General features: G+C 45.2%; 1 protein-coding gene across 5 annotated transcripts in view; it reads left to right on the forward strand.

The window, feature by feature from the left end:
* Nucleotides 1-20,550, forward strand: part of ADGRB1 (adhesion G protein-coupled receptor B1) — a 421,483-nt gene that overhangs the window by 366,050 nt on the left and 34,883 nt on the right. For 3 of the 5 annotated variants that reach the window (XM_079984142.1, XM_079984141.1, XM_079984143.1), the window contains exons 22-25: nt 1,320-1,389; nt 7,798-7,864; nt 9,948-10,033; nt 15,035-15,133. In XM_079984142.1, coding sequence (XP_079840268.1) covers nt 1,320-1,389; nt 7,798-7,864; nt 9,948-10,033; nt 15,035-15,133 — 322 coding nt within the window. The remainder of the gene's footprint in view (nt 1-1,319; nt 1,390-7,797; nt 7,865-9,947; nt 10,034-15,034; nt 15,134-20,550) is intronic. The other 2 variants (XM_079984145.1, XM_079984144.1) reach the window with 1 other exon arrangement.

The following is a 20,550-nucleotide window of genomic DNA, read 5'->3' on the forward strand; positions in this document are numbered from 1 at the left end:
ATTTATGTACTTGCACTTAGGGGTGCTTTCGAACTGCTAGGTTGGCAGGAGTTGGGACCGAACGACGGGAGCTCACCCCGCCACAGGGATTCAAACCACCGACCTTACGATCAGCAAGTCCTAGGCACTGAGGTTTTACCCACAGCGCCACCCGCGTCCCTAATTAGAGATGAGTGTCAAATAAATACAGATGTGAAATTAAACCAACATATATGAACCATAGGTATGTAATTGCAAGGAAGGTAGTGAGTAGAACTATTTATAACATATAATGGTTAATAACCTGAGTCTATATGGTATGCGGGTGGCACTGTGGTCTGAACCACAGAGCCTAGGGCTTGCTGATCAGAAGGTCAGCGGTTCGAATCCCCACAACGAAGTGAGCTCCCATTGCTTGGTCCCTGCTCCTGCCAACCTAGCAGTTTGAAAGCATGTCAAGTTCAAGTAGATAAATAGGTATCACTCCGGCGGGAAGGTAAAATGGCGTTTCCGTGCGCTGCTCTAGTTTGCCAGAAGTGGCTTAGTCATGCTGGCCACATGACCCGGAAGCTGTCTGCGGACAAACGCTGGCTCCCTCGGCCAATAAAGCGAGATGAGCACTGCATACCCAGAGTCATCCACGACTGGACCTAATGGTCAGGGGGTACCTTTACCTTTACCTTTACCCTGAGTCTATATCAGCCACATTCATTCATAGACCAAGGTGGGTTTGGGCCATGTTCCTCCTTGCTTGCAAATGAAATAAAATCAGACCAAAGAGGTCCAAATCATCCTTTTCTATTGGCCGCTAAAGACTCTCAGCTTAATCATCGGGGGTTTTCCAGCAGGAAAGTGAAGGATAGCTCAGCGAGTAAAAGCATGGGGCTCTTTAATCTCAGGATCATTGGGCAGAAGATTCCTGCATTGGAGGAAGTTGGACTGGACAGCCGTTGTGGTCCCTTCCAACTCTACAATTGTTTGGTTGTATGGAAGTGTTGCTATCTCTCTGTGTTACAAGGATGATAGGGGAGGGTTGACTGCCAATGGCTGCTGTCTATGTTGACTATGTTTCTGGATGGCGGTTGCTGAGAATCAAAAGTGGGGAAGATGCTCTGGTACCCAGGTCCCAATTGCATGGTCACCTGGTTGTCCAAGGTGAGAACAGGATGTTGAACTAGCTGGGCCATTGGCCGGATCCAGCATATCTCTTATGTTCTTAGTAAAAGGAGCCTTCGTCTTAGGGGAGAAGTCTGGGTCTCCTTCACCCCAAGGCAAGCAAAGGGCCATTTGGAAATGACTCTAACCATAACTGTTTGCCTGTTTTGCTTTATTCCATTTAGGTCTACCTGCCTTGGTGGTGGCCATCTCTGTGGGATTCACGAAAGCCAAGGGGTACGGCACCATGAACTAGTGAGTAATAGTTTCCTTCCTTCCTTCCTTCCTTCCTTCCTTCCTTCCTTCCTTCCTTCCTTCCTTCCTTCCTTCTTTCCTTCCTTCCTTCCTTCCTTCCTTCCTTCCTTCCTTCCTTCTTCCCTTCCTCCCTTCTTTCCACTCACATTTCAAGGCACACATTTTTTGCTTGCTTTCTTTATTTGCAAAAATCTCTGTACCGCAAACCACCGAGCAGCCTAAAATATTCTGGCGAACGGTATAAAAGCAACAATAAAATTACATCCCTAAAATGAGTACAAAATGCATCACAAATCAGCAGATTGGCTCAATACATCAACATTGCTGGATCACCCCTCGGGGAAAGCCTGGGCGAATCGATGAGTTTTAAGCAGGATGCAGGTGGCACTGGGGTCTAAACCACTGAGCCTCTTGGTCTTGCCGATCAGAAGGTTGGCAGTTCGAATCCCCATGACGGGGTGGGCTCCTGTTGCTCTGCCCCAGCTTCTGCCAACCTAACAGCTTGAAAGCATGCCAGTGCGAGTAGATAACTAGGTGCCGCTCCGGCGGGAAGGTAAATGGCATTTCTGTGCGCTCTGGTTTCCATCGCAGTGTTCCGTTGTGCCAGAAGCAGTTTAGTCATACTGCCACATTACCCGGAAAGCTGTCTGTGGACAAATGTCGGCTCCCTCGGCTTGAAATCGAGATGAGCGCTGCAACCCCATATGCACCTTTGACCGGACTTAACTGTCCAGGGGTCCTTTGCCTTTTTTTACCTTTAAGCAGATGCCTAAATGCCAATACTGTAGCTGCCTTCCTGATGTTTATTAGGTATCTCTTGTGGATTTCTGCTTGCTGGTTTCCCATTGAGGCAACTGGTTCGCAACTATGATAGCAGAATGCAGGACTAGGTGGGTGGGTTATTGGCCTGATCCATCTTCTTATGTTCGTATATCCTTACGTAAATGTCATTGTGCTTTGAGGTGCTTTGAGTGAACCAGTTTTGAAATGGTCGTAGTATTACTGCTATGACAACAACCCATTCCAATGTGCAGGTGCTTGAAGATGCTCCAAATCACCCCAAATTACTGGGCTATGAGGTTTGGGCATTCATGATACTCACCTTAAAGATGAGGCATGCAGTGCAGACCCCAAATTCTTCTTCACCTCAATTAAAATCCAAGCTGGAGAAGAAATATTTGCTTGCTTCTCAGCTCCTGAGTCCGAAAGTGAGTGCTTTTTTTCAGCAGGAACATGCCAAAGCACAGTTCTGGCACCTCTCAGATGAGCGCCATAGGAGCCAATTCCTAGGGACAGAGGGGTCTTCAGCCCCCCAATACAATATTTGAGAGGGCCCACACACACCAAAAGTTGATGGACATTGCCATTCAAGTAGTGTGTGTGCACACTGTGTCATGTGATCAATTATCACATGAGAGAGACTGGGGATCTGATAGCTTTCCCTTCCTCAGTTGTCTAGTTAGACTTAAGTCTTTCAAATTCCAGGGTTATGGTCAGCGGTGGGTGAATCTATCAATTGAGGTTTCTTTCGGTTTCTCATTTTCCCAATTTCAAATTCGGTTCTCTGTGTTTCCACATCAGTTTGCAGATTATTATTTTTTAGAAACCTCATCTGCATTTCCGTGTGCTGCTCTGGTTCGCCAGAAGCGGCTTAGTCCTGCTGGCCACCGCAACCCCAGAGTCGGCCACGACTGGACCTAATGGTCGGGGCTCCCTTTACCTTTTAAGTTCTTTCAGAGTCCTAAGTCTTCCTCTGGCTTTTAGTTGAGACTTGGTGGGGCAGTTATTCCTACAGGGAGTTCCAGCCTCTTCCCATCCCAAGAAACATGATTCAAATGATATTGATAGTTTAGTTAAGTCTTATTCACTTTCCAAGTTCCCTTTTTCTATTATGCAGAGAGCGAGCGAGAGAGAGCGCAGGTATGGGGATGCTGGGCTACATGACTGGCCTGATCCAGACTCTTCTTAATGTTCTTTTACATAGCAAGAGTATTATCTGTCTCTGCACTATGGAACCCAAATATTCTTTGTGAGGCGTGACAAGCAGACAGCCCAGATTTAGCAGCAGCTTCCCAAAGCAAAATGTTGGCATGGTTGCAAAGAGGAGCAGATGCTCACGGGGAACTCCAAAGAGAGCAGCCCAGCAGGATTGTCAGAATCGAGTTTAGGGACTCTGGATGTCCAGGTGGCAGATTCCCCAGTGCTCGGAGGAAAACAAGAGACGAGAACCAGCTGAAATTAAATCTGCGAGGAAGGAAAATGGAGTCAATCCGATGCAACACTGTGTGGATCAAAACGATATTGCAGTCTACCCTCAGCTGACCTCTGGAATTTTGATATATTTAAAAATGCTCTATTTGACACGTGCATTTGGAATCGGCATATTTTGATATGAGTTCAGATGGTTGTATGTTCACCATGGGAGGTCTGAGGTTGATGAAATATCTTGGGATGTGTGGGGAAGTGCAGAGCTACAATACTACTACTACTACTACTACTAATTAATTATTATTATTATTATTATTATTATTATTATTATTATTAATAATAATAACCCGCCCATCTGGCTGGGTTTCCCCAGCCACTCTGGGCAGCTCCCAACAGAATATTAAAAGCACGACAAAGCATCAAACAATATAAACAGGGCTGCCTTCAGATGTCTTCTAAAAGTCTGGTAGTTGCTTATTTCTTTGACATCAGATGGGAGGGCGTTCCACAGGGCAGGAGCCACTACCGAGAAGGCCCTCTGCCTGGTTCCCTGTAACTTGGCTTCTCACAGTGAGGGAACTGCCAGAAGGCCCTCGGAGCTGCACCTCAGTGTGTGGGCTGAACGATGGGGGTGGAGACGCTCCTTCAGGTATACTGGACCGAGGCCATTTAGGGCTTTATAGGTCACCACCAACACTTTGAATTGGCTGGTCAGGGCACTGGAAGGTCTGCAGGGCTTCAGTGATGTCAACATTTATGCTCCTCCACACACCCAACCACTTCTCTTCACTGTTGCTTATCACTCAAGCTCACTCAAGCCATGTTTCCGAGCTCTTCCTTAGTGTGATGCTGATAACACCAAGGGTGCAGGTTTGCTCCCCATATGGGATAGCTGCATATTCCTGTTTTGCAGAGGGATGGACTTCCAACTCAGGGTCCCTTCCAACTCTACAATTCTATGAAGAGCCTGCTGCTTCAGGCTAATGGTCCATCTATTCCAGCATCCTATTCTCACAGTGGCCAATCAGATGCCCCAGTGGGAAGTCCACAACCAGGACCTGGATGCAACAGCACTCCACACTTGTGAGTCCAGGCAAGTGTTTTTCAGAGGCATAATACCTCTGACTTTGGAGGTAGACCTTATGGCTAGTAGGCACTTAAAGCCTTTTCCTCTGTGAATTAGTCTAAGCCTTGTTAAAGGCCCTTCAAGTTGGTGGCTATCCCTACATCTCATGGGATCGAATTCCAGAGTTGAACTATGGGCTGTGTGCATAGTTTAAAAAAAGTTCTGGGAAATAATGAACGCGCGAATAGCTTTTAGAAGTCCTGGGAAATAATGAGCTGACCAGCAAGAACAACAACAAAAATTCAAGCTGAAAGTTCCCTGTGGAGAAGTTTTTGATCTACCTGCACTTCCGATGCAAGCTATTGGATGTTCACTGAGTGGAGGGTTTTGTGTTTGCTCCTGACTGGCAATGGATCAGCAGGAATTAATCACAGAGTCACAAGAAAGAGTTTGTTCTGCAGAGGGGACCTGCACAACGGTGCGACAAAGCACAGCCAGGACACAGCTTGACGTTGTGATGTTTTACCACTTGTAGGAAAGAGAAACTGGAAGTTGCTGACACAACATGGGGGGTTGCAGTTTTTAATCATGCAGTTCCTGGACAAAGGCAGCCTCCCTGTTGCCTCTCTAACCTTCACATTCACAATCGTGCAGGACTGAATAAGTTAGAATCCCTCAGTTCCAATTATTCCTATATATGGAGAAGCTTCCTATTTTCTTGTTCCTGTAAAATCACTATTCTTCCTTTGGCCTACATTTAAAGTGGCATCGTACCACTTTAAACAGTCCTGACTTTCCACAAAGAATCCCACAGATTCGTTGCTAAGGATGCTAAGAGTTGATAAAGGTAAAGGGACCCCTGACCATTAGGTCCAGTCGCGGACGACTCTGGGGTTGTGGTGCTCATCTCGCTTTATTGGCCGAGGGAACCGGCGTACAGCTTCCGGGTCATGTAGCCAGCATGACTAAGCCGCTTCTGGCGAACCAGAGCAGCACACGGAAACGCCGTTTACCTTCCCGCTGGAGCGGTACCTATTTATCTACTTGCACTTTGACGTGCTTTCGAACTGCTAGGTTGGCAGGAGCAGGGACCAAGCAATGGGAGCTCACCCCATCGCGGGGATTCGAACCGCCGACCTTCTGATCGGCAAGTCCTAGGCTCTGTGGTTTAACCCACAGCGCCACCCGCATCCCACTAAGAGTTGATAGGAGGCGCCTATTCCCTTCGTAGTTCTACAGCTCCCAGAGTGGTTAGAAATGGTGCTTGAAAGAACATACAGATATTTTAAAACCTGGATTTAATATGCAGAGAGCAGCTAGAAGGATCCTGCTTAATGAAACATTAAATGAAATGCATTTAAAGGTGAACTTACTTAATCCATACTCAATGAAGCAATACGTGAACCAAAAAAACAAAAAAAAACCAACCCCAGCAACCGTTGCAATTTTCACGTCTCTGAATTTTGTAAAGCTGTTTCCCTACAAAGTAACATGTACGAGAAATGTATATACGGTTGCAAAGTGTTAATAAAACAATCATATGTTACTGAAAATATTATACCCCCAAAATGCATTTGATTATGGGAAGTTGCTTTGTGAAAACGTGTAGAGAGGCAGAAATCTGGGAGAACAGGGTTCAAATCTCCACTTGGCCATAGAATCATAGAATCATAGAATCATAGAGTTGGAAGAGACCACAAGGGCCATTGAGTCCAACCCCCTGCCAAGCAGGAAACACCATCAGAGCACTCCTGACATATGGTTGTCAAGCCTCTGCTTAAAGACCCCCAAAGAAGGAGACTCCACCACACTCCTTGGCAGCAAATTCCACTGTCGAACAGCTCTTACTGTCAGCTCAGTGGGTGGCCTTTAGGGACAGTTACTGCCTCTCAGCCTAACCTACCTTGCAGGGTTGTTTTGGGGGTTAATTGAGGACAGGGAGACCCATGTGCTCCACCCCGAGCTCCTTAGAGCACAATGTGGAATATAAGGGCAATAAATTAATTAAAGCCACTTCCGCCTTAGGAGGAGGTGGAGTTGCAGGCTTCACGCTCCCACCACTTGCACAGTGGCTGGAGCCCAGCCCCTGCATGATTGGGGGAATCCCCGGTCGTGTCACCCCCTGGCCAGCCAATCGGCTGGCTCTGGGGCTGTGGCCTGCCTTATTTAAAGCAGGACGCGGCCAGAGATCTCCCTCTTTTGCCACCTGCCAGCTGTTCCTGCTTTCCCCACCCTCCTGCCCTATAAGGTTTTCGTTCCTTGACCTTGCTATGGACCTCGGTTGGTCGCCATTGAGGGGCCTGGTAGGAATTTTTTCCACTTGGCAAATTGGCACCCGCCACTTGGTTTTCACCTACCTCATAGCAAATCATGACAACTTTCTTGGTATTGGCGGTTAGGCATTGGTATTGCTCTGTAGATGGACGAGGGGAGGAAGCGCCATCACCTGCCCCACATATTGAAGGGTAGTCTGGTAAAGGATTCCGGGGGGCGTGGCCCTATCCGAAGCCTATGGAGGTGAGGGCCTAAGGCACGCCCTCTATCGGTGACCCTGGGGGAGTTCCTAGTTGATGTGCATCAGCAGGACTCCCCCTACTGGTCGTTAACCCTTCCCAGACTTCTAGCATACGTGCTGAAGTCAGATATAGTTGGTTAGGTCCAATGCCTAAGCCAATACCGCTCATCACCTGTAACCAATAAAGTTGTGGCCACATTTAGCCCATTAACCTTAATAATTGCGTCATGTGTCTTTATTTCCACTGGGGGGGGGGGCGGGAACTCACCATGCAATAATAAATATTTTAGACAAACTGGCATACAGTGTGTATATTAGGAGAAACTTTCCCTAAAGTGCTGATGAATTTTCACAATGACTATTTTTTAACAAAATAATAAAATGTGAATATGTGAAAATTTGAAAAGGAAAAGGAAAATTGGGTGAACCCAGAATTGACAGGTTTCCCTAACCCTAATTCATATAAGTGTTTATCGTGCAACTTGTCTCATTGGGCAGTCCCCTCCCGCTTCCCATATTCTTCATTTTTTAATGTTGTTTCTGTGCAATGTTTCTGCTGTGCCTGGAGACTAGTCTCGCCACTGCTCTGACGTCTGTTTTTTCCCTCTTCCTCTTCTAGCTGTTGGCTGTCTCTGGAAGGAGGTCTCCTTTACGCCTTCGTGGGACCAGCAGCGGCTGTCGTTTTGGTACTTTCCCCGAATTCCGAACATTTTTCTTTTTTCTATGTGTGCCTTCCCTATGCTCCCAACTCCCCCAAAGACCACTTATTCTTTTATTTTTATTTTTTAAAAAGAGACTCTCTCTCTCTCTACCTTCAAGAGGAAATTGCTCCTTGAGGAAAGCAAAAGTGCCCAAGCTAAGGTCCTTTCTCCACAGGAGATTTGTTTTGGATTAATTAAGAGTGTGAATGCCATATTGTTGGGTGAATTTGAATGAAGGCACTTAAGGGAGGGGGAAAGGAGAATTAAGAGTGGTTTGCTTCATGTAGCAGTTGCAAAGGTCTGGCATTAGCTGTGTTCAAAGGACCCTGAATATACTGTGATTAATAGGCATCCACAAACAAAACGTAATTCAGGACAGTCTGTCTGAAATGTGCATAAACACTGTTTGAGGGACAAGAGATCTGGCAAGGAGTCATGGACAACTGGGGGCGGGGCTAACCTTGCACAGGATCTCTGTGTTGTAGCAACAGAGAAATTGTAGGAACAGTATAGCCATGCATCCTTTGGAGCATGCCCTCTCTATTTTTCCCTCTTCCTCATTACGTCTAGGTAAATGCAATACACAATGCAACAGGGAATAATAATAAAAATTGCAAAATTTATTATTATTATTATTATTATTATTATTATTATTATTATTATCTGCCCTTCATGCTAATATCTCAGGGAAGGTTACAACAATTTAAAATACAGTTTCAAAACATGCAATTAAAAAGAGGCATTAAGAGTATAATAATAATACAGTGGTACCTCGGGTTAAGAACTTAATTCATTCTGGAGGTCCGTTCTTAGTCTGAAATTGTTCTTAACCTGAGGTACCACTTTAGCTAATGGGCCTCCCACTGCCGCTGTGCCACTGCCACATGATTTCTGTTTTGATCCTGAAGCAAAGTTCTTAACCCGAGGTACTATTTCTGGGTTAGCGGGGTCTGTAACCTGAAGCGTCTGTAATCTGAGGTACCACTGTAATTATTATTATTATTATTATTATTATTATTATTATTATTATTATTATTTATACCCCGCCCATCTGGCTGAGTTTCCCCAGCCACTCTGGGCGGCTCCCAATCGAGTGTTAAAAACAATATAGCATTAAATATTAAAAACTTCCCTAAACAGGGCTGCCTTCAGATGTCTTTAAAAAATAAGATAGCTGCTTATTTCCTTGACATCTGATGGGAGGGCATTCCACAGGGTGGGCGCAACTACTGAGAAGGCCCTCTGCCTGGTGAGATGTGGGGACCAGCTCACATTTTGATGCGGAACTCCCCACTATGCAAACTTGATATTCAGCAATCCTTCCTTTCTGAAAGTTTGCATTGCAGTTCTTGAACCCAATGCTATGTGCAAAAAATAAATAAAATGTGCGTGTTAGGGGGAAGGGTGCATTGAAATGCATGCCTTAATGAAAATAACATACAAAATGCATTATGTTAAAGGAATTTGTTTGCCAAAAAAAGTGCATATCCAGAGAAATTCATGCTAACCCACTGATGAATTTTGCAAAAGTGGCACGGAAGACTGAATTTGAGACTGGAAAAAAAAATGAGCAGCTGAAATTGACACATTTTTCCACCCCTGATCAAAGGGAGCTGATGGCCTCTTTGAGCCCACGGGGCTTTAAAGCAGTTCTGTCTGTGGCTTGTGTTTGGGATGCTGACAAGGAGACAACGCCATCCTTGAGCAGGGAGACATGACATCTTTCATGTTCACACACTGGTTTCCTCCCTCCAATTTGTATTCCTGGGAACTCTCTTGAAAAATTGGTTTGACTCCAATGTCTGCTTTCCCAGACACCAAACGTTCATCATGCAAAAGGCTCCAGGACCAAATAAGAAATTAGCAGTCCTGGGCCCTCTAACCTTGTGCAGGTCAGAGTCCCTCTGGCCACTCAGATTTTGCTGTTAACCTCTCTTAAGCAATGCTAAGCTGGCTGGGACATATCTGGGCATATTCAGCAGGTTGAAATGTATGATTTTGCTTCTGATTTTTGACATGGTTGGGCTTTTCAAACAAACGTGTCTGTCTGTTGTTTCTCTTCCAACAGGTGAACATGGTTATTGGTATTCTGGTATTTAACAAACTTGTATCGAAAGATGGAATAACAGATAAGAAACTGAAGGAACGGGCAGGGTATGCCTTATATCAATAATTCCTCTAAGCAAAAAAGAATGAAACCGGAAATTAAACAGTCACACTCGATAACCAGGCAGGGGTGGAGGAACACAAAAGGGAGGGTGATAATGGTAACCCCCTCCCTCCCAAAAAAAGAAAGTAGGAATTAGCTACTAGAGCTTCTTTTCCCAATTGGGACAGAGATGGAAGGCAAAGGTTTTCACTTGAGTGTGGTTTACTAAAGGAGCAGAAATGCAACAGAGAACTTCATGCAAAAAAACCAACATGAAAACAAGGATCCAATTGATGCTCGCCAAAGGAGACACTGGGTGGCTCATTGTACGTGAAACTAGTGCTGGGCTGAACTTTCCAAAGAACAGTGTTAGGCATGGATTTGGGGACTGGGCTGAGGGTGAAAAAGTAGGTTTTGCCATGGATGCGTGTCCATTTTTTCTGGGGTGGAGCTTTCATGAGCTCATCAAAGGTTCCACTTAGGGCTGCCACCAATTTCTCTCCAAACCAACTCCCAGAATGGAGGCATGCTGGGAAGCGTACTAGGCGGGTTGTCAAATGCTGCTGGTGGTTCCTCGTGAGTAACCAGGCAGGACTCCAACCTGTCTTTTACAGGTTTTATTGTGCAAACTATTTACAGTGCCGATCCACAAAGTTCATGTCCGTCTTAGTCACTTGCAGAATCTGGGAGTGGCCCCTTCTGGCTTCTCCCCCAGCATAAAAGCTTTGGCACCCCAAGTCTCTTCCTCCCCTCCTTGCGTTTCACTCCTCTACGCAAGCTGGGCGATGGAAGGGGCATGCGTCCCCCTCTCTTCATTTGGCTGGCCCCTTCACTCTCTTCCTCACTGGAGGTGTGGCTTTTCTCACCACTGGAAGAGGAACTGCTCCTCAGGAGCTTTGGGGGCTCTCTGTATCCCAACGGCCCCCCTGCCTCCCTCCCCGGTTCCGATAGTCAATGGCTCTCAAACCCTTAGTGATAGCCAATGGGTCTCAAACCTTTAGTGAGTTAGGGACTTCCCCTGCATGTGAGAAGGGACACGGGTGGCGCTGTGGGTTAAACCACAGAGCCTAGGACTTGTCAATCAGAAGGTCGGCGGTTCGAATCCCCGTGATGGGGTGAGCTCCCGTTGCTCGGTCCCTGCTCCTGCCAACCTAGCAGTTCGAAAGCACATCAAAGTGCAAGTAGATAAATAGGTATCGCTCCGGCAGGAAGGTAAATTTCCGTGCGCTGCTCTGGTTCGCCAGAAGCGGCTTAGTCATGCTGGCCACATGCTGTACGCTGGCTCCCTCGGCCAATAAAGCGAGATGAGCACTGCAACCCCAGAGTCAGCCACGACTGGACCTAATGGTCAGGGGTCCCTTTACCTTTACCTGCATGTGAAGACAGGCTCCGGTGGATTGAGCAGACGAGACCAAGAGTAGGTCTAAAGGTCAAGAAGGCAGTTTCTGCATGTACTGTAGAAGGAAGTGAGGGGCAGATGAGGTTCATCAACCTGGAAAGGTAGCCCATCTAGAAGAAAGAAAACTCTTCCTAAACCTCTGCTGTCTTGCAAGGTGCAAAAAACAATGCCATCCAAACCCATTTCTACTCAGAAGTAAGTCCTGTGGAATTCAGTTGTTCCCAGACTGCCTTGGGCTGATCTGGAGGAACCTGACCTTCACCTAAGTCTAGTGAAGACAGCCCCAGATCACCCCAGGATAGATTGGGCTGCCCAGAGCAATTGGCAGTGGACAGTTCATCTAGCAGGGAGAAAGAGAGGCTGGCAGCCCCAGTGTGATGAGTGGAGAATTCAGTCCTAGAGGCTGCAGTGTGTTCCTTTGCAGTATCAAACCACACAGCCAGAAAATTGCTCGATTGGGAGTTATTGTCCTGTTGAAACATGACTGAGTCTTCCAATCAAGGCCTCCTCCAGCTGGTTATCGACTGTGTCAAATGTGTACTGAAAATGAAAACATCGAGGGAAATGTGGGCCTTTGCTTTTCCATACCTTTCCTTCCCCCCTTCTTTTTTCTGTTCATTTCTTTGCTTGCATGTGAAATGTTCTCTTTTAAAAAGTACGTTATCCACGGTGAATGGTTCTGCTGATCTTGTTACCTGTTTAGAACATTTTACCTGTTGAGAATGTGGAAATGCCTGGGAGAGCTGGATCAGTTCAGGTCATCTAGCCAGCTAAGGTCAACCTGGGGTTTTTGGAACTGTGTTGGAGAAGTGGCAACGCTGGGGGTGGTTATAGTAGATTTTGATGCACGTGACATGAGAAAACTTGAAAGTGGACATTCAAATTATTCCATGAAGCTCACAGTCCGCTGCCGTTTGCTCCTCAGTAATGATAATTCAGTGGCGTAGACTGCGTTTGAATATGGAGGTTCTGTACAGCCATAATGGAGCAGTCATTTGGCTGAACTGATAATATGATTCCATATTTATCAGTCGTATTGTTGCACTCCAGTGCTTCCAGGTGATGTAGGCAGTAAAATAAAATAAACATTAAAGCCAGATTTAAATTATCAGAAAATATATTTTAAAAGGAGCAAGCCCTCTCCATCCCACATAAGAGATGAGAAGGCTGCTAACTACTCTACCCACAAAAAAAGTGGTTCAGTTATATCCCTTTCAATTAAAATAAAGGGGTGTGTGGAGGAACCATTTATTTCCAGTCTCTCCCAAGAAGAGAGTAGCATTAATTGCTCTTTGAAACACATTTGCATTACAGCAAGGAATATAATAAGTTAAATAAACTGTTTGTTTGTTTAAGGCTTTCCAAACTGTTTCCCAACACATGTTTCTAAAGCCGAATACAACATAAATATCAGAAATGGCATCTACCGAAAAAAAGAAGAGGGCTTTTTATTTCTTTATTTGATTCCATTTCTGAATCACTTCCTGTAAAATATCTCAAAGCAATTTTCACAGATTAAAAACCGTTCTGCACGAGTGGGGGAGGGGAGTTTGGATTTGATATCCCGCCTTTCACTCCCTTTAAGGAATCTCAAAGCGGCTAACATTCTCCTTTGCCTTCCTCCCCCACAACAAACACTCTGTGAGGTGAGTGGGGCTGAGAGACTTCAGAGAAGTGTGACTGGCCCAAGGTCACCCAGCAGCTGCATGCAGAGGAGCGGAGACGCGAACCCGGTTCCCCAGATTACGGGTCTATCGCTCTTAACCACTACACCACACTGGCTCACTGGGTAGACTCCATATATGCAAACAATTATGTAAAAAAACACCCCAGCTCCAGGAGAGATACAAGATATAGAAATACAGTGGTACTTTGGGTTAAGTACTTAATTCGTTCCGGAGGTCTGTACTTAACCTGAAACTGTTCTTAACCTGAAGCACCACTTTAGCTAATGAGGCCTCCTGCTGCCGCTGCCACCAGAGCACGATTTCTGTTCTCATCCTGAAGCAAAGTTCTTAACCTGAAGCACTATTTCTGGGTTAGCGGAGTCTGTAACCTGAAGCGTATGTAACCTGAAGCGTATGTAACCCGAGGTACCACTGTACAGAAATATAGAAATATGCATAGCAATTTATGGAGGAAAGGAAGAAAGGAAGGAAGGAAGGAAGGAAGGAAGGAAGGAAGGAAGGAAGGAAGGAAGAAAGACATATATCTGATTATGGCTGGATCAATGACATGTACTGAAGAAATGAACCTATGTTGCCAATTCTCGTAGCAGACCAGTATAATGTAAACAGCACATAGGCGGCACACAAAATGCTACCAAACCATTCTACGTTCTAAATCTTATATTAATAATTCATTCATTTATAGTAAATGAATAAATGCTTAAGTCAAGAAAGAACTTAGCATATGAAGTGTAAGTATTGATTTTGGATTATTAATATAAGATTTAGAACGTAGAATGGTTTGGTAGCGTTTTGTGTGCCGCCTATGTGCTGCTTACTTTATACGGATCAATGACATGAGCTGCATACCTGGATCCAGTGTGGTGTAGTGGTTCAGAGCGGTGGACTCGTAATCTGGTGAACCGGGTTCGCGTCTCCGCTCCTCCACCTGCAGCTGCTGGGTGACCTTGGGCCAGTCACACTTCTCTGAAGTCTCTCAGCCTCACTCACCTCACAGAGTGTTTGTTGTGGGGGAGGAAGGGAAAGGAGAATGTTAGCTGCTTTGTTAGACACCTTCAGGTAGTGATAAAGTGGGATATCAAATCCAAACTCTTCTTCTTCTTCTGGATGTCAGGTGTCACTGCAACTTACCAAAAGGAAGAGTGCAAGGGGTGAGCCACGGAGAAGTCAGTGCGGTGCAGATGGAACGGCAGAAACGTTGCATTGGTTCTGCTGCTGCAACCGCACCGCACAGAACTCGCAGCCCCTCGCCTCCTTCTCATTAAGACACTCAGCCTTAGAAAGCCAGGCATACACCACCACCCCCAAAGCCCTTCCAACCACAGCCGCAGCTGCCTTCTCAGAAATCTCCGACATTTCAGAAAGGGAGCAGAACGGGGTAAAGAGAAACAGTGACTTTTCTCAGCTATGCAAGCTGCACAGTAGAAATAATAATAATAATAATTATACTGCCCTATACCCAGAGGTCTCAGGGCGGTTCACAGAAAATCACAGAAATTATGCGTAGCAGTGGGATATTAACAGCCACTCTGTGGCTGGTCAGCCTTTTCCAACACAGTTCTATCTAACCCCAGTGGCTTTGACCTTTTGGGGGGCGGGTGGGATGGGATTTGGGCTGTTGCTTGTGGCTTTCCGCACCTGGAATGACATAGATGAGAGTTTTAACCCTTCCCTTTCCGTTATTTCGTTTATTTCTCTCTCTCTCTCTCTCTCAAGCTATGGGTGTCGTCAGTCGGGATTTCCTTTTGATCTGTTAATTTATTTATCCCCCCCCCCTTATGGGTTTAAATATTCCCACCCACCCACCACCTGTCCTCCTGTCCTTCCTTCCTCCTTTTTCCTTTTATTTTTTTGGTTTTGTTTGTGTTTTCACGAGCAAAGTGTTTTGTTTCGTTTCAGTCTTTTAATTTTAATTGCAGTCAGATGGCAGTGCCTCTTTACGGCATCACGCTCAAATGTTCCAAGTGTGGAGTACTATCTTCTGCTGACGTTTCCGCCACAGCCACCAGTAACGCCATGTTAGTTCCTCTAATTTCAACTTCTTTTCTTTCTCCTTTTTTTTATTAAAAAAAAATATTATTATTTTCTACCCCCCTCGACCCTTTTGGTTACGAGTCTCCTCCTTCTTGCTCTCGCTCTCGCTCTCTCTTTCTCTTTTCCGCACCCTGGTTTGATTTCTTATCCTCGCCTGGCTCTTCTGTCTCCTTTATTCTCTCCTTGGATCATATTAGGAACCTAGGAAGCTCCTTTATACTGAATCAGTCCATCTACCTCAGGATCATGCCCACTGACTGGTAGTGGCTCTTCAGGGTTTCAGTCAAGAGTCTCTCCCAGCCCTACCTGGGAATGCCAACATGTATTGAACCTGCGACCTTCTGCATGCTCTACTACTGAGCTGTGGACCTTCCCCAAAACTATAGAAACCCCCTTTTTTTTTTAAAAAAAAAGAGGTGCACCCATTATCCAAGAGGAAGCGTCTGAATACAAACAGCTCCTTAGAACCCGTTGAAGACTTGGACTGATGGGTCTTCATCAATTTCAGTCAGGATAGAAACCCACAAACGTAGGACCAACGCCAAAGTAGCCTTGTTCCTTGTGTTTGATCCATCTGCCCACACCAAGGTGGCAGCTGCATTTTCTACTAGTCGCAGTTTGGGAAGCATCCTCAAAGGCTGCAGTATAGTAGTCTTCCCATGCAGTGGCTCCTGGATGGCCCATCAACCTCTGTGTCCAGAATTCTCTCATCCTGCACAGCAAACTTGGGAAGCTATGTCAATATAGGTCTACTCAAGTTTGCCTTGCAGGTCTTTTCAGGCCTTGCTGGTGCTTCATTACCTACTTAGATGTGAAGCTGGGAGCTTTCCTCAATTCATGTTCCTACCTCATTTACAGTGGCCCTCACAATGTCACTACAGCTTCCACCATCCCTGACAATTGGCCATGCTAGCTGAAGCTGAAGGGATTTGGAGTCCAGCAACATCGAGAGGGCCACGGTTCCCCATTCCTGTATTAGCACCTGGCTTGCAGAGATCTACTGCCCCTGATAATGGAAGCTCCATTTAGCTGTCAGAGCTAACAGTCACTGATTGGCAGTGCTAGGCCTAATTGTAGAAATGGGGATGATATACCTGGACTGCATCGGTCCTGCTGGCCAGGACTGAAGGGGGTTGGAATCCAACAACATCTGGAGGACTTGGGGTTGAGATAGCTGACCCATACGGTGCTATGATTCTGTGATCACAGTTTCCCCACCTGTGGATGATGCTGCAATGTTGCAGCCGTGAACTTTCAATTCAGATTGAGGGGTGGCAGAAAACGAGTCTCCAATACTAAGGTTGATCTTCTGTAGGAACCGATTAATTTGCAGGTGCCGGGCTTATGACAGTTAAAAAATAGAAGGGAAACTCCATCAATTCCCCACTGCAACTGGTCAGCCCACTTCTTCAAAGCCCTTGCAGAAGTAATGTCGAAATGGACCTTTAATCCATCCTTGGATTAAGGATCCTTGGATGCCTTAAAACATCTCCTCCTCCCGTTGTCCTATTTGACAGAAAATTGTTCTCTGTGGCTGCCCCATAGAATTCCTCTGCTGTCTTCCGCATGCCATTCACATTCCAGTATCCTAAATTAAGCTTGTTAATTAATCTTGGCTTGCATCATTTCAGCATATGATGTTGACAGTCTAAGGCAGCGATGGGCAGACTTTTGCCTTGTAAGAACTGCTTTATTTGTTTTTAGTTTTTCCAGCTAGAACCAGGTGCAAAATACTGTCTCAGGAGGGAAGGAATGTTTTATGTAAGAAGGGCAGGGAATTTATGAGCACATGCTCAACCCAGGACAAAAATCCTCTTCTGTTTATTTGTTCCAGGATAGGAACCTTTCAGACATTCCTATCATTAGGCTCTTAGGGATCAAAAAGTCCTGCTGTTGTACTGCAAATGGCCAATATATCTATTAGTACTAATCAGTGCTTTTTTTCTGGGGGAACGTAGGGGGACGCATACCCCTAAACATTTTGTGAATCTAAGCTTGGTCTCACTGGGGGCAGTATTTCAATATGAGTAGGAAAATGAGAGTACCCCTAAACATTTATTTATGGGGGGAAAGCACTGATACTAATTGTAGTATATACCGCTTACTTGTAGCAAAGTGGCTTCTAAAATTGCATAAGTATAACCATGCATATCAGTTGATCCTGATTGCCCTTCTGTTGGGGGGTGTAGAAGTTTAGTTCATTTTTCAATTAAAGGTGGACTGCAGTTTCCAAAACAATACACAAGCCAAAATGCTTTTACCCGCCAAAATCTGTACTTCTCTGAATTTTCTATGCTGTTCTCCAGCCAAGGAATGTGTACCCCACAAAACTGCACACATGCATAAAAATGTGTACAGTTGTGACAATAACATAGAAACATGCATTACGATAGGAGAAAATGCTTAACCAAAACATGCATGTTGGGCAAAATTAAAGACACAAAAGTTTGTATGAGGAGAAATTCAACCTAAAATACTAGTAATTTTTCCACAGGAGTTTCCCTTTCTTTGTTTTTAAAACAAATTGGTTGTGTAACTCAACTTAAGATTGGAACAATGTGAAACTGAGAAAAACCAGAATTGATCGATTTACCCAGCCCTATTTAGTGTAGGGGTGAAGCTTTTTAGATGTTGCTATTGTTAGATGATAGGGGATCAAAAACCATTTACAGTCTCCTGCAGATCACTCAGAGATCTGCAGGTAGATCCTAATCTACCTTCTGCCTACCCACATTCTAAAGACTGCTCCATTTTTTTGTGTGGATTTTTCCAAAAGAAGGCATTATAAAAATGCATGTAAATTGGATGCATTTTGTACACACTCTTCCCATAAATATGTATTTCTTCAATGCATTTTGATTCTTTTCAGTGCAGCCCCTCCTCCCTCACACCAATAATGTGCATTTAGTATGCATTTTAGACATAACAGATGTATTTATGCATGCTCTTGGGGGGACTAAAACTGCAAAATAAAATCTGGGCAAGTGCCCTGGAAGTGGCCAGCTGTTGCAATCTGATCTGCAAGCAAATTTGGGGGTGTCAAACTGGGTCGGTCCGCTGTCCAAATAGCAAATGATTTCCCATGTCATATCCAGAACAGTCACATGTTTATTTTGCACACGGATACCAAGGCAAGGGTTAAAAATATACCATCATAAAGAGCCCCTTGATAGTAAATCTCTAAGGAATTCATTCTAGCAATGTCAGCGAGCCTTATAATTACCACGGTTCACGATGCACATTTGGCATGCATTTTGTGCCCCATTATTCAATGCAAATTACTATGTTTGCATGAATTTGCATATATCTACTTCTGCTAATCATGGCAGGGCAGAGAGGAGCAACTCTGAAAGCCTCTGAAAATGGCTGTACTAGCTAATCAGGAATAACTTTATGACAGTTAGAGCTGTTTGACAGTGGAACTCTCCTTCACTGGAGGTTTCTAAGAAGAGGTTGGTTGACCATCTGTCATGGATGCTTTAGCTGAGATTCCTGCATTACAGAGGGTTGGATGAGATTATCCCTTCCAATTCTATGGCCTCTGGCCATAGAGGTTTTAATGAAGGGGCTAGAGCAGCCTTCACCAACCTAGAGCCCTCTAGCTGTTTGAACAGCAAAACCCATCACAGAATTGCAGAGTTGGAAGGGACCCAAGGATCATCTATTCCAACCCCCTGAAGAAGAAGAAGAATTTATTATTTATACCCCACCCATCTGGCTGGGTTTCCCCAGACACTCTGGGCAGCTTCCAACAGAATATTAAAATACAATAACCTATTAAACATTAAAAGCTTCCCTAAACAGGGCTGCCTTCAGATGTCTTCTAAAAGTCTGGTAGTTGTTCTTCTCTTTGAAATCTGGTGGGAGGGCATTCCACAGGGCAGGTGCCACTACCGAGAAGGCCCTCTGCCTGGTTCCCTGTAACCTCACTTCTCAGAGGGAGGGAACCGCCCTGTGTCCAGGCTGGATGATGGGGTTGGAGACGCTCCTTCAGGTCTACTGGGCCAAGGCTGTTTAGGGCTTTAAAGGTCAGCACCAACACTTTGAATTGTGCTCGGAAATCTACTAGGAGCCAGTGTAGGTCTTTCAAGACCGGTGTTATGTGGTCTCGGCGGCCGCTCCCAGTCACCAGTCTAGCTGCCGCATTCTGGATTAGTTGTAGTTTCCGGGTCACCCTTAATTTGTAATGTTTAGTTCCAACCTGAACTCCTTTAACCAACTGGTCCCCTCTAATCATATTCAACAAAACCTCCAGAACTGTTATAAACAATAGAGGGGATATTGGGCATCCTTGTCGTGTACCTTTTTCTATTGATATTTCTTCCGTAACCACATTATTTACAATCAGCTTTGCTCTTTGTTTAGAATATATTGCACCTATACCATTTTCAAAACCTTGGCCCACCCCCATTTCTTGGAGATTTTTCTTCATAAAACTCCAGCAAATGTTATCAAAGGCTTTCTCCGCGTCCACAAAAATTAAAACCACCTTCCTATTAATGTCCACTTCTAACATTTCCAAAATATCTATAATGTTCCTCACATTATCTGACATATGTCTCCCCGGGAGAAAGCCAGTTTGGTCCTTATCAATCTCCTTTAGTAACACTTTCTTCAATCTTTTTGCCAAAATGTCTGCAAAAATTTTGTAATCCACATTAAGTAATGATATGGGGCGGTAATTTTTAACCTGATTCTTTTCCTTCTCAGTTTTCGGTATAAGTGAGATAAAAGCTTCTTTCCCAGTCACCAGTCTAGCTGACGCATTCTGGATTAGTTGTAGTTTCCGGGTCACCTTCAAAGGTAGCCCCACGTAGAGCGCATGGCTGTAGTCCAAGCGGGAGATAACTAGAGCATGCACCACTCTGGCGAGACAGTCTGCAGGCAGGTAGGGTCTCAGCCTGAGTACCAGATGGAGTTGGTAAACAACTGCCCTGGACACAGAATTGACCTGAAATACAGGAATCGCAGCTAAATAATCCCTGTCAGATGGGCACCCAACCCCTGCTTAACAACCCCCAAGGAAGGAGCGTCCACAACTTCCCAAGGAAGTCTGTCCCACTGTCAAACAGATCTTGCTGTCAGACAGTTATTCCTAATGTTTAGTTGGAATCTCCTTTCTGGTTCAGGTCTCCATCAGTTCAGGTCCTACCCTCTGGAGCAGCAGAATAGAAGCTCACTCCTGAGTTATGTAGCTCAAAGCAGCTGGAGAAAGCCAAGTTGAAGATGGCTGGGCTAGGTATTAAGGGAGCAGGGCAAGGGATAGAAAAGAAAAGAGAATGAGGAGTAACTGTAGACATTTTTCTTGTGTTGGGCTTAAGAAGAGGTTGAGATGGAGGGAGAATGCCTGGAATAGAGGCCTGAAGTGCAGTTTTTGTGCTGTTCCATATCCCTCACCCAA

Source organism: Podarcis cretensis, assembly GCF_951804945.1.
Source record: "Podarcis cretensis genome assembly, chromosome: 7".
Taxonomy (NCBI): domain Eukaryota; kingdom Metazoa; phylum Chordata; class Lepidosauria; order Squamata; family Lacertidae; genus Podarcis; species Podarcis cretensis.